We start from the raw sequence: 13,890 nt of genomic DNA on the forward strand, positions 1-13,890 counted from the left end.
AACGTTTTCTGTGTGGATGTTCAGCACACACTGTTGTGAATCCCAGGATGATAACGCCATTACTTAGAGCTGTATTTTGCATTGCCTATTCTGTTATTGCTCAGCATGCACAAGGGTAGAGTTAAAATCTTTATTCATTTCATTTAAAAATGTTTCTTTTGTTCTCCTTATCATGTTCTGGCTTTCCCAAGGATATATGCCTTGAACGAAAAGTCACATGTGCATTACTAATTGTGTGCCATTGTATTTACAGTTCCTAGTGGTGGCACTGTGAAGCTACTAATTCTTTTGCTTCACTTGATGTAAAATAATCTGAGTGTCTTTGATAGCAGTGAAACAGTATTAATTGTTTTGTACATTTCTTGGTCACTCTTCTTAGGTGGTCTTCATAATCTATTAGAACTTTCAGCCAGATTTTTGTAATGTCATGCCTCCAGCAGTGATTAAATTGGTAATTAATGAACAGTCCTTGGCAACATAAACCACATCCCGTTAATTTTCCCTTTTGAGTTTTTAGAAGTTGTCGTCTCTGTCAGAAAGCATTGCGCCACCTTGCTACGGCCCCTTGGCATGAAACCACAACGGCTTGATTTTTTGCAGCCATTAGTAGATCAGAGCAGTAATTTCACAGTATTTTGGTCAGGGTAATTATAGTACCAAGTACCGAGTAGAGTTGGGAATTCACACAAGAAGTCCAGAAATACCAGGTGAGCTTCCTTGTGTTCACTGGGACGTTATGATTAGTTTAATTGGGCTTTGTTTGATTTCAGCCGCAGAGACTCTTTGTGCCACGGCACTGCAGCCACTTTCCACTTTAGTGTTTCTGACCTGCATTGACAGGAACTGGTGCAAAAATGAACTCTTTGAAGTGGGACTCTTTGGAGAGGGCAACTAAAAAAGGGGAAAAGTGATGTGTAAATAGTTTACTGTAGCAAAGTTCAAAACAGAATTGAATACCCTGCATTTTGCAGGTGATACGATTCAAGTTCTCTTATGTTTTCAGCCGGAATGGATAGTATAATATGTCTGCTTTGTTGGTGCAAATGTTTAGTAAACTGCTGCATTAAAAAATGCAATCTTTTTTTTTTAATTGCTGCCTTTTGTATAGCACCTGCTGTTCTACCTTCCTTTGAAGATACAGTTGTTTCTCCCACCAGAAATACTGTGAATCCTCTCTTTGGTCCTGCAAACAAATCTGGGCAAATGCATTAATGAGACTGCAGCTGCATTTAGGAGTTCACATGTCACAAAATAGTAGGTACAGGCATTCATACTTGAGTGACTGACTATAGGTGTAGCAGCCTTCAGCAGTACATTGTGCACATTAAAGTTTAAATAGTCACTTGCCTGTTGGCTTCTGAATGAAAGGACTGTCACTGGTCACTTCTCCTGAAGCCTTAATGAAACCAAATAGTTTGCTACGAGTTTGGGCCTAACCATTGGGGTGTTTCATGCAGTCTTGTCAGTTGATGTTCATGAATTGACTTGAACGGAGATCAAAGTGTTTCTCAAAATGGAGAAGCGGGGAGAGAGACAGCTCCTTCAATTGCACCACAAGAGCTAATCAAGCCATCAGTTCTTTATGCACTCTGCATGCCTTTAGAATTTAATACCCAATGGTTTGTCAGGACAAATTGAAATTCGGGATTGGGAGGGGGCGGGAGGGTGGGGGGTGTCCCTCCTCAGCCAGCTGCAAATAAAATCCATGCTGCAATCTTCTGGAGGCTCGTTTTGACAAATTTTATTATTTAATGTAAAACTGCAATGTTGATTAAATATTTGGAGTTGGACAAAAAAAGTTAAGGTAAAGGATTCAACCAGCGTTGTACATCTTAGAGCTGATTAAAGATCCAGGTTTAAAGTGAAAGAGAAACTAAACTCAACGTGATTTTTTTGTTTCTTTGATTGCTAATGAACTTTTTTGCTGAAACATTTTAAATTGGATTCAGAAGATAGTTTTTTGAGTGTCAGTTAAAACAAAGTCATGTGAAAATGCCTCCCTCCCTCCCTCTCTCTCTTTTTAATTGATATGATTTAGGCAGAAGAAAATGGTAAGGGGGATTTTTCTATTGCAGAAGCAATTTTTAAGGGATTTAGTCTTATTTAGCCTGAAGGTCTTCACACTAATGAGAGCACTTAAGTTACGTCCAGGCGTTGATTAGACAGCTCATCTATCAACTGGAGCATGAGAATGTGTATTTTAGGTACCTTTTATGCTTTATAAATGTATATGTGCTTTTTTTATTGCTTTACATTTTGTTTTCCGCAAATTTTTAATTACTTGCTTTCACATCCAAGGTGACTGTAATGCAGCTGACAGAGCACAAATGGTAATGGGGGAATACTCTGCATTTGATGAGAAATACTACCGAAACTGTATCTGTAAGAATTGGCATGCCAGGTGCAAATTGCTACCCAGATGCGTTGCCTAAACGGCTACAAGCCTCCTTAAGGTCTTAAATACATTAATTCAGGGAATGCATCATTATTGACATTAAAAAACGTCCAACCACCACCCCGCAAAAATATTTGTGAAGACTTTCTCTACCTGTAAGGTTTTTTGCTGTGTTTAAATTACAATAGCATCTTAATTGTTTCCTGAATCATTCTGAAAAGTACAGCTTTTGTAACTTTTTGACATTTCAGGTTTTAAAAAAAAAATTAAAACGTTGCCACCAGCTTGCACTATGAGCAGCCTGTAATAACAGTTAAAAAAGCTTTCTGAACTATTTGACAAGATTTCTTAGTGCTGAGGCCATATGCTGTAGCCTTTAAGCTATTTCTTCCTATCAGTTTCATTATCACCTGCCTCTGAGTCTCCAATATCATCAGTAAGCACATGCAGAATCATAATTATGCCATGTACAAGTTCTTTGATAACATGTACAGTTTTCTTCTTAATTCTTTATCAAATGCATTGATCGTGGCATGTGTGCATTGATCCAGGTCCACCATCTGGCTGTGTGTGATAAGCACAGTGGCATCTTTGCATTTCCACTGTCATTCATTGCGCTACAATTTGGCTGCAGGGGAGTAGTGGCTGGGATTAGCCCTGTTCTGCTACTTACTTGCATTTTAAGTTGACACCTCTACAGCGGCTCAGACCACATTACAAACTGAAACACATACGCACGACTTAGTGATGTGACACTCCTCAATAAGCTTACTCCACTAGCTACTCAACAATCTGTAATTGGATTTGTAGGAATAACAGCAAAAGATTTCCTAAGAATTGCTGGGGACAGAAGGTGAAGTTTTCTCATTATTGGCAAAAGGCTAGGTATAGATCCTAGGCGATTGGTATTTTCCATTAAAAACAAGCTGCCAGCAGTTTGCAGGACATTTTCAAAAAAACCCAGCAAAACAGCATCCAGGGAGGCAAAGGGTTTACACTTGTTCTCTCCATTCTCATCACATGCAAGCAGACTGAGATCCCAGCACCCTCCCCAGAAAATTAAGAGAAGCGGGGGCGGAGGAGGGGGGAACAACTTTCGGAGGCGCCCTGCAGCCTGCTCCGCTTTGTTCGGCTGGGAGTGAACCGGGAGCATTCCTCAGGAGGGCACGTCCTCCTCTCTCTCGGCACGGGGTTGCCCGCCTGAGAAGGAAGCTTCCCAGGATGGCAGTCTGAAAGATGCTGCTTTGCAGTTTACACATCCCATACACTTGCCAAAAGTCTTTGTTTCATAACGCCACTTTTTTTTTTTTTTCCTTTTTGTGTGTGTGTATGTGTTTTTTTGGTTTGTTTTTTTTTTTTTTTTAATTATAAAGTCAAGTTTACACAAGAGAAAATCCCTTAAGTGGAGCTCAATGAATGTTGACTCCTACAATGAGTAAGCAGCTTCTTTGACTTTTGTCTGCAATGCAGCTGTGGGGAGGCTCAAAAAATACCATCTTTAGACCTATTGATCTCAGATCAGACGTTATTCCCTGTCTGGATGATGGCACTATTTCAGAATATTCTCGGGCCTGCACACTTGAGCCCTTGTTTGTTGGTAATGCCAATAGCATTGACAGCCGTGGTGACAGGCATAACATGCTTCTGCATCCTGACGCCTTAGGTGATTGTTGTCCTTAATTATACTTCCCAGATGAGGGATAGCACAAACTTGCCTAAGCAAAGAAAATTCCAGGGAAGAAGTTAGCAGAGGGCTTTGTTGCTGCTTTTGGTTAAGATTGACTTTCTCAGTGATCTTGGGAGCCCTGTTGGTAGGCAAGGCTGCCCTCACATTGTTTGCCGGGAGAGCACCTTGCTCTCAGAATCTGTGCAGGTGAGTGAGAAAAGGAGAAAATCTGAAAGCGTATTTGGAGTTAAATATTTCAGCCTGCCCTTAAAACTTGCCACAGAGCCAAGTACAGTGTGAAATAGAAGTGCTTGCCTTGATCGTCATGAGATGGGCAGCCACTAAAGGGTTAAACGAGTTAAATCTTATTTATCTGAATAGAACTGCAGGGCTGTTTTGCAGAATGCTCTAGCACAAATACCTATGGTTCACTTTGACGTTACAATTTTTTTGTTGGTTTCTTTACTTTAAATACTTGAACTGTTGGACCTTTTACTTTTTTCTCTGAGAAAGATGTATTTGTACCAGATTAGAAAAGCTAAACTGTTTCTTTACATTGAATAATCAGCCTGTCATGACAAATCTATCTCCTTCTGCATGAGTAGGTGCCAGTTTGACTAGCTTCTTTTAGGCTCACACTGGGTTTTAAGCTGGATCCATGTGCATGACTGGCAGTGCGTTTGTTGGGCCAGATCTAAGGAGCCAGAGAGCGTTCAGCTCCTTTTTTGCCTACAAAAGAGCAGCCAGACAGCCAGCAAGAGGCCTTGGATGTAGCACAAGGTGATACTTAGTCAGCCATTCTTTTTGTCAAAAATTTATATTTTTTTCATTCAGTAAAATAAGAGTTCCTCAATTTCCCAGTGACATGAAGAATTAAATTATCAGTGGATTGCATTTCTACAGCCAGCATTTTTCACACCAGAAATACAGTACCAAGTGAATATAGTTTTCCAGAACAGCATAGCTTATATTATAAAAAAGAAATAAAGATTAAAAATTGCCAGCCAGCATTTCTTTAAAAATACCACCTAGCTTTAACAAAAAGTTTTCCGTTTTTTACAGCCATATAACCTCATTTTATTGTGAATTTTGAGGGCTTTCTTTTCTTAAAGGGGACAGCTTTGTTAAGACATTGTTTGTGATTCTCCTCCAGTTTTAGACTTCAAGCTACTTCTGTTTTCCTTCTGTTTTGTCTCATCAGTGCCGTAGATTGTAAGCCAATAGCTGCTTCTTTATGACAAGTGATGTGATACTTTTTGGGGTATATATTTGTGAAAAAATATTTCCAAGACACCAGCCAAAAGGCAGAAAATAGCTAACATATTTATGTCTGTCTTTACTGACCACTTCCTATATTCTGACTAGCCGCGGAAATCCCAAGCCAATGCACTTCTTGTTTATGTTGAATGTTCCCTGCTTAGCAATTCATATTTTGCTTGCTACCTGTGTATTTTGAGCCATTCTGAAAGGGTAGTAGAGACCAAACATAAATGTGGTCTCCAGGGTGATCAAAGATTTAATCTGACCAGATGGGACAAACTTGAGAAAGATTTTGACTTTCCACTCTGTTTTGCAACAAGAAAGACTGATTTTTTTTCTCCTATCCGTTCTTTGTTAGAAAAGGCAGAGATCAGGCCATCCCCAGGGAAATGAGCAGGTGTGGCCATTTACAAGCATGTCTGGTTATATTATAAACCAACATAAGAAAAGTTTGAAATGGTTTGAAAAGATCTGCTAAACAGTTTTAATGTTTCATCCCAAATCCTATTTACTCAAACAAGAGCCGATCAAGGTCACAGTAAAACCCAGCCTGCCCAAACCTTTAAAGCTCGTGTAATTTTTATTTTTTTTTTTTTTATTATTATTATTCTTTCTTCTCCACTAGCTGAATAGGTACATTTTGGTAATCCTTGCCTCTGGACAAGCACAGAAGTCTTTTTCTCTCTGAATGGCTAATAACAGAGCCGTTCTTCCTGTCTAATGATGAAAGAGGTGGCAGTCAAGTTCTTTCTCTTAGTTGTACTGTGTATTAGGGTCAGACCATGGACAATTTTGAAACCTACAGCTATGGGAATCACTCCCCCTCATAGGTAAAATTCTGTTTTGTTGCTGTGGAGTATCACTAGTCTTCCCTCCCTTCCTCTCATTTGTGGACACATTGCAGAATGTTCTTTTTAAACACAAAATAAATGCAGTTCATGGGATTGTAATTTTAGTAGATAGAATTATCAGATTATCAGATTTCTAGTGTAAACTCAGTTTGGATCCTCCCAAAATTTTGCCAAAGGACAATCGAAAATCCCTGGCTGAAGGATATTATTACTATTGTTATTATTATTATTACTACTACTAATACTACTAATACTACTAATACAACTAATACTACTACTACATAAAATTGCAGAATTGTTAGTGATACAAGGAGATCAGTTTTCTGGGGGTCGTTGGTTCCCCCTCCCCCTGCAACAACACTCCCCCACTCGGTATTTTAGTGACTTGGTTACCTCTCAGCTTCTACCACTACCGAGCGACATTGCTGGCCGGGTAATGATCTCAGAAACTGCCCCGCCAGTGTTCTACATTCAAATTCACCTTCCCAAATCCACGGCATCATTTTTGGCCAAACTAATGTCAGTCATTGCTGTCTGCGGCGAGTACAAAAAGGACCCCCTAATGGCAGCCATTTTTATTTGTGTCTTAAGATCCAAAGGCTGCTGAAAGAACAATTGGATAAAGTTGAGGATTGGAGAAGCTTGATTTTCTTGTTCCAGTGAAATGAAACTCCAGTCCTTTTTTTTCTTACCCTTCCCCTTAAAAGCCAGAGTCTGCTAGGGGGTTGTAGCTGTGTCAAAGCCGTTGGGATGCCACTGCTGATCACTTTAATTACTAGGACTAAGGAGGATAAAATTAAAAGTAGCACCATTGAAGCAGTGGAAGAAAGCTTGCCGAGATGTCGGTGAACTGTGAAATATAAAAATTGCATACCAATACATTTTTATAGGAGGGAAACAAGGAATTACATTACTTATTCTTGAAGAGTTTGTCCTTAAATGGTGAAGTTTTCCTCTCTGTGCATCCGCATGGCAGATCTTTAGACCATTACAAAGTAATTGGGGGGAAAATAACAGGGCGAAGTTTAATGTCTCTTAAGCATGTCAGGTTCATGTCAGAGGGTGAAAGATTTTCCTGAGTTTCCTCTTTAAACTGTACAGGAAGAAAACTGCTGTATGTGTGTTTGCGTGGTCCCTTCTTGGTGCAAAGCTCCTTTTTAAAAAATACCTATGGTCATGTCTCCTTAGCTCTCCCTGTGCTTTCCTTTCCAAAACGTAGGGGACTGATTTGCATTTTAGTAATTGCTCTGATCCTCAAAACTTAATCTACCTACTTTTAGTGCTTTCAGTTTCATTGCTCCTTCCACCAGTGTTTCCTCTGCCAAGATCAGTATCCCAGGGTTCAAATAACTGAATTGAATTTAAGCAAGAACTGGGCTGTTTTTTCTCTTATCCGCTGGTGATGATTGCCTTAATCAGCACAAACACAAGCCACAATAATCTGTGTTTACTCGGAGATCCCCGGGATGTTAATGACTATGCTAATAATTCAGGATGCAAGTTCTCTTTCAGGAGGAGGGGAGAAAGAGGTGGGGGGAGGAAATCAGCCTGCTCAGTTTACTACACGTTTGTCCCAGACACGTAACTGGCCTTATTTTAAAGGTGTGTAGTGGATGAAATTGTTTTACGTTAAAGTGCATGGGAGTCTTAATACAAATTTTGCACATTCCTTCTTAAAGGCCATTTAAATCAAACCCACGAGCTCCTACATCCCAGGGACTGTAAACAGTGGAGATTTGAGCCGTTTTATATCATGTAAAACTGAAGGTAATTTACGTTTACCGGATACCGTGGATCAAAATAAAATCGGTTGCTGTATCAGTTGGCCGGCTAGAAATTAAATTAAATTGATCTATTCTCATGCACAGGAGCAGGGGGGAAGCTTTCCAGTTGCCTTTCTAACGTGTACTTTGCCAAATAAGTTTTCTCTAGAACTGTTGCTCTGTGCCTTCTGGGAAGTTAGAGGGTGAGAAAGCAAACAAAGCCGATGTGCCATCCCGCTGCCTTGCAGGGCCCAGGCGGAATTGTCTTTCCAGGGGAAGGACATTAAGAGAAAAGTAAATCAAGGCAATCTGATAGGGAATCAGGGCTCTGTCACTCAGAGACAAGATATTGTGCTGTGTCCATATACTTTGTTTACTGTAGGGTTTTATGAGTTGTAACCTGCCCATGCAAGCTGTTAATGAGGCTAAATCTTGCTGCTTGAGGATTGAATTACAGCACACCTCTGGGCTAATGGTTATAAACAGAAAGTCCCATTAGGGCTGCATTCTGATTCAGTCATTTGCATTTTTTCTATTGTGCCGAGAACAATACTGAGTAAATAGCTACAAACAAACAATTTACATGGAAATGGATAAAGTGTACCTAATTAGTATTTTGTGCTTGTTTTATTAATGATTGCTTAAACTAAATAGCACTTAACAGCAGCTCTCACCAGCATCTGCAGGTGTGGGATGCTCGGTTTCTGGGTTGGTGGGAAAGCTGCCAGCATAGCTTTCCAAAATTGGGCAGTTTGTTTTATTCCACTTCGGTCAGGTCAGCTGCCTGTACCCGCGTTTTATCCTGTTCGTCATTTCGATAATACAAACTTATTGGCAGAATTGACTTACAGACAAGCACTGACTTTGTTGTGCTTATGAGTGTTTTTAATATTGAGGGGAGGGGGTAAACAGTCATAACCTAAAAAAAAAAAATAATACTTTTAAGGTGAAAACTGAAATTGTTTCTCATGTTTTAAGTATTCTTGCAGAGTTTATTGCATTATGTTTAACCCATCTTTTTCTTCCTTATTTTAGCATGGTGGGTCACTCTTCTCCAAAATTTTGTATTAGAATTTTCTCATTTATGTACCTGATGCATTATGGGCTTCAGCATGACACCATTCTCTGGAATCGTTCCCATATGATCTCTAATTACTACCCAAAGCCCCACTGGTAGTGTGTTTCAAAGACACGCAAAATCTTTTCTTCTATGGCAACTATTGCCCTTCCATTAATTTTCATAAGTTTGTTTAAAAAAATACATATATACACTGAAGTACAAGGTTTAGATTCTTTGCGTGTGTTAGATTTGCTGTTACTTCACACTTTGAAGTCAGCTCAGCAAATGGAGTAACTGAGAGCAGCAAACATCTGGCTTCTTGTCTCAGTTCTGTGGAGAACATTACTCAAACAAGTAATTCGAATTAGTAAAACCTTTTTTATAGCCACGATAAAACTTTTTGTAGTTATTACTTGGAGACAAATGTTTCTGAGAATTTTCATTGAGGTATTTTTATAGAACATAATTTGTAAATGCTTTAAATTGTAGGTACTTAGGTTTCTGGTGCAATAATAATTTGGGGAATGCATTAAAAAAATTTGATTCATGGATGTCTTTAAAAATTGTGGTGTGACACCCAACTGATACCAAGCACACTATTTATAACGTGGGCCAAGCACCATGCTGTAAACCAGTTACTATCATGATGATCAGATTGAGAATGAAATTGCATTTCTGTCAATTACTGAGTTGGCAACTGTTCAATATATCTTAGCAGCAAGATGAAGAGCGGCGTCGGCAGCTGAGAGAGAGAGCTCGTCAGCTAATAGCAGAAGCTCGATCTGGAGTGAAGATGTCAGAACTTCCTAGCTACAGTGAAATGGCTGCAGAAAAGTTGAAAGAAAGGTCAAAGACATCTGGAGGTGAGCTGAGGAACCTTGTATTTTATTCCTATGGCAACCTAGAAACCAGAGAATATGTTTTTGGGTATCACTTTTATTCATACTTCAAAACATTCGTGTGGGTAGTTGCTGCTCATCAGAGGCACATTTCAAAAGGCCTGGCCAGAGATGCTTCATAAATCTACGTCGTGTCACTTAATTTCTAAAAGTTAAAAGAAGAGCATATATATATATATATATATATGATTGAAGAAAAAGCTATTTTGTGAACTAATAGCTTAAATTGGCCAATTATTTTCAGATTTGTCATTACCTGTAGTTTTTTAGAATTTTGTTGGTTAAGTCTCTTCAATAAATATTATTATAAAGGAGCATGGACATAATTTTGGGGAAACAACATTAGAAATACTCTAGCTCTATTTAGTACTGAATGTGTTCAAAAGACTGCATAGGAAGACAATTTTAAAGGTGGTCTTTGGGAGATGGGGGCATCAACCTTTTGATTTTAAATTACAGTCTTTTGACAGACCACTTGCCTATACTGGTTTTGAATTGTAATATTGCTATAATGTTATTAAACTGACTTTGAAATGTCATTAAAATTCGTATACCTGCCACTGCTATGAGCTGGAGTAATGTAGTGTCACTCAAACTCAAATGGGTGCTGAGCACATGCTTCAGTACAGGCTTCTTGCTCTTTTAGAATATGTAGAAGATACTAAGGGGAAATCATGTCTCTCATACTAACATGTAATTGTAAGCCAAAGTGTCATAAAAATCCAGCTTTACGTTCACAAGGCATGTAGATTCAACAATATTTTTTGTCTTTTCTACTACATTTTTTTTATATGTGTATATATATTTGAATGCAGTCTTATTGCACTCTAAAGCCTACACATCTATTTAACATCAATAAGAAAAGCAGTTAGTAGTAAGTTTCCCTTTGGGTCTGGTCTTCAGTTCTCCAAGCTTGCCAACATAACTCTTGTGATAAATAGAGAAATTACATCCTTAATGGAGAGGGACGAAGGCTGAGCAAAATGACACAGTACTTGTATATTAAGTAGATTATGGCATTTTTCATCCCTTTTCACAATTTATGATTCTCCATCCTATGTTTTGTAATTACCTCCACCTGACTTATTTATCCTGCCTGTACAAAGCTCTTCCTGCCATCTTCCCCCCCCAAGTGAGGTCCAATTTCTAGGTATATCCTGAGTGTTCACTTGGATAGTAGTTACCATGGTTTGTCACAGTGACTTAACTTGTGTTGATAAATATCCTGGTGTGCTGCTTTCTGGGATGTGGCCTTCACTCTTCATATTTACCTCTGAATTTTGCACTGCTTTTCTTTTCCAGTCCTTTGTTCGATCTATAAAGAGTCTTGTAGTTAACTGTGTACTGTACATATTTATTAAAATAAATTTACACACTTATATGTATAGATTGCATATGCACTCAGAGTTTATTAAAGGAGGAGACAGTGTGAGTACTGACAGCACCATGTTTGTCATTGTCATCACTATACCAGTTGATTTTTATCCATGATAATAATTTCACTGCTTTCTATTTCTGCATATGCTGCAAATTATCATCTTGGTTAATATTTCCTACCTTGATTTTTATTTGTTCACATAGTAGTCCAAGGTATTGGAACTTACGTTGGGTTTCCAGCACTTTTCATTCCCTGTCTGGTTTTATTCCTCTTTCCTTTTTTCATGCAATATGAATTTTACAGCACTTCCTTTTACTCATTCATTCTTAAAAACCTTCTCTTATGGTACATCTTCAACATACTTGTACCATATTGCCACATTAGATGTCCACTCAAGAAATTCATTCTTCTCAAATGTTCTGTGAAATGGCACCAACACTTTATACACCAAAGAAATTACAATTTTTTTCTGGGTTTAGTCTTTTTCATTTTATTGTCTGCATCCAAAATTAGGATTTACTTAGCAGTCTCCTTATTACAACTGGATTCTGATCATTGTCCCTCACTTCACTGATGTGTAGCCTTTTTTTATATGTATAGCTTTATATTCCCTATACAATACCCAAGACAAGGTATAGAAAAGACAAGCATATAGAAATATGTCCTCCAAGCTCACTTCACTACTATGTTTCATTATTCTCTTTTTTTATATTGATTTACATTTTAATTTACAGAAAGGGAATGCATCAGTTTATTTTCCTCTGTCTGAATTCAGTTATCCCAGAAAAAAGGTGACATCTCAGCTTTGGGATTTTTAAGTTTTTAAAGACTATATTGCTCACTACTGTTGGTGAAAATGTGATTCTTTCTGTGTTTCTATATGCTCAGTAAGAGTTTTGTGCTTTGGCACTGGTGTTACATTCTCCATTAAAAGTCTTTATTTAATCATGGTGTGAAAAACTCAAATGCCTATGGCAAGTTGAAACTTTCCTGGATAAGCAGCATCCTTTGCTATGAAATCCAGTCTTTTTCATAGGTTATTTGGCATGTGAGACAGAAAATACTTCTTCCTGCCAACTGCCAGAGGGTTCAGGATGGCAGCTTCAAATTTATTAGATGTTCTACTAGCTTCAGGCTGATAAGCGGATGCCTGGAGATGGGTCCAGGGACAGTGTCGAGATAGAAATCCAAATACCCTCCCTTTTCCCAGCAGCAATGGGACAAAGGAATTGACATCTTATCTAGGTATTGTCCCAGAGCAGTGGGACACCCATCTACTCTCCTGGGGTTTGGTTAGTGTGTTTTCTTTACTCTTTGGCACATCTCCTTGCTTTATTTGAGATGACATCATTGGGAGGATGTGGCTTAGATTTGGAGGTGGAGGGTAGGCAGCAGAGAGAGGGAACAATGGAGAGGACAAAGGGGTAAGGCAAGTACACTGTGAAGAGACTGTAGGGAAAATGTGCCAACCCCAGGCAAAACTGGGAGGGCAGAAGGGAACGAACACAAGAACGGCACAGAAAGAGGAGCAGCGAGGGAAAAACACAGAAGGAGCATCCAACTGTGGTTTTAAGACTCTAAAAGTTTTCAAAAAAATTTTTAATTAATATCAAAAGCTGGAAGGGTGCACTGCAGTTAAAAAACTTACCAAGAAAGTCAGCCAGTGTTGCATTGCACTTGAAGGCTTAAAACTTCCAGGGTATGTTACAGATTTTATTTCTGAGGCAGTAGTTTGGAGGGAACATCTGTGGTAGCTCAGGTTTACTCATCATGCTTAGCCTCCAACTCATAAAACAGTGTCAAGTCCTTGATTTAATATTTTTAACAGGCAGTATCTGTATGTGTTGGCAGTTACTGCTCTACTTTCTTGTCCCGACATCTGCTTTCTTGTACACTGAACCAGTATTTCAGCTTTGAATTTCTTCCATTCCCCACCTTTGCTTCCTTTGTTACTGTTCGGATGCTTCTGTCACATCCTGTAGCCTTAAAGTGACCTCTGTACCTGAAAGTAAATTCAGTATCTGAATAGTCACAAAGTGGAAAAATTTCCCAGACACAATCCTGGAGGCCTCGTCTTCCCTAAAGAAAAAGTACTGTTCATGCAGTGACAGTGACAGCATACATACACTTCTCCCGGTAATGTTATCTAACCCCCACCAAGGCTTTCACCTCTATGGGAACTGTTCCTTTTTAATTTCACCTGGAAACTGATGGAGTCTGCTGCAACTCCTTCACATGTGGACAATCTTAAACCAAGTCAAGAGAGCATCGGCTTAACCGTAAATTAAGCCTAAGCTTTATTTTTATAGTAAGACATATGATCTATAAAATGCCTCTGGATCTTTTTTCCACTCATATTATGGCATTGCCATTTGGTTCCAAAAGATTCTTATTTCACTTTCTTCAGTCCAGATTGGGTAGATAGATAATGGTCAGTGCTATTTATTTATTGACTTAATTTTTTAGCTTTAGTTTTGTTTGTTCCTTTGTGACTTAGTAAAGTTTTGCTGTTTTTCTAGGATCTACATTTACATACTTTTCAGGGAAGTAGTTCTCTAGTACTCTTCTAAATACGTGCCCTGGTTCTAGACCAAGTGGTTTAAGTTTTTCACACTAGT

The 13,890-nt window shown here is 38.7% G+C and overlaps 1 protein-coding gene across 7 annotated transcripts in view; it reads left to right on the forward strand.

Annotated features, from left to right (window-relative positions):
• Positions 1 to 13,890, forward strand: part of EHBP1 (EH domain binding protein 1) — a 221,909-nt gene that overhangs the window by 158,851 nt on the left and 49,168 nt on the right. For all 7 annotated transcript variants that reach the window (XM_030448584.1, XM_030448583.1, XM_030448582.1 and 4 more), the window contains one exon: positions 9,711 to 9,858. In XM_030448584.1, the coding sequence (XP_030304444.1) occupies positions 9,711 to 9,858 (148 nt within the window). The remainder of the gene's footprint in view (positions 1 to 9,710; positions 9,859 to 13,890) is intronic.

The sequence above is a fragment of the Calypte anna genome, chromosome 3 (assembly GCF_003957555.1).
Source record: "Calypte anna isolate BGI_N300 chromosome 3, bCalAnn1_v1.p, whole genome shotgun sequence".
In the NCBI taxonomy this organism is placed as follows: domain Eukaryota; kingdom Metazoa; phylum Chordata; class Aves; order Apodiformes; family Trochilidae; genus Calypte; species Calypte anna.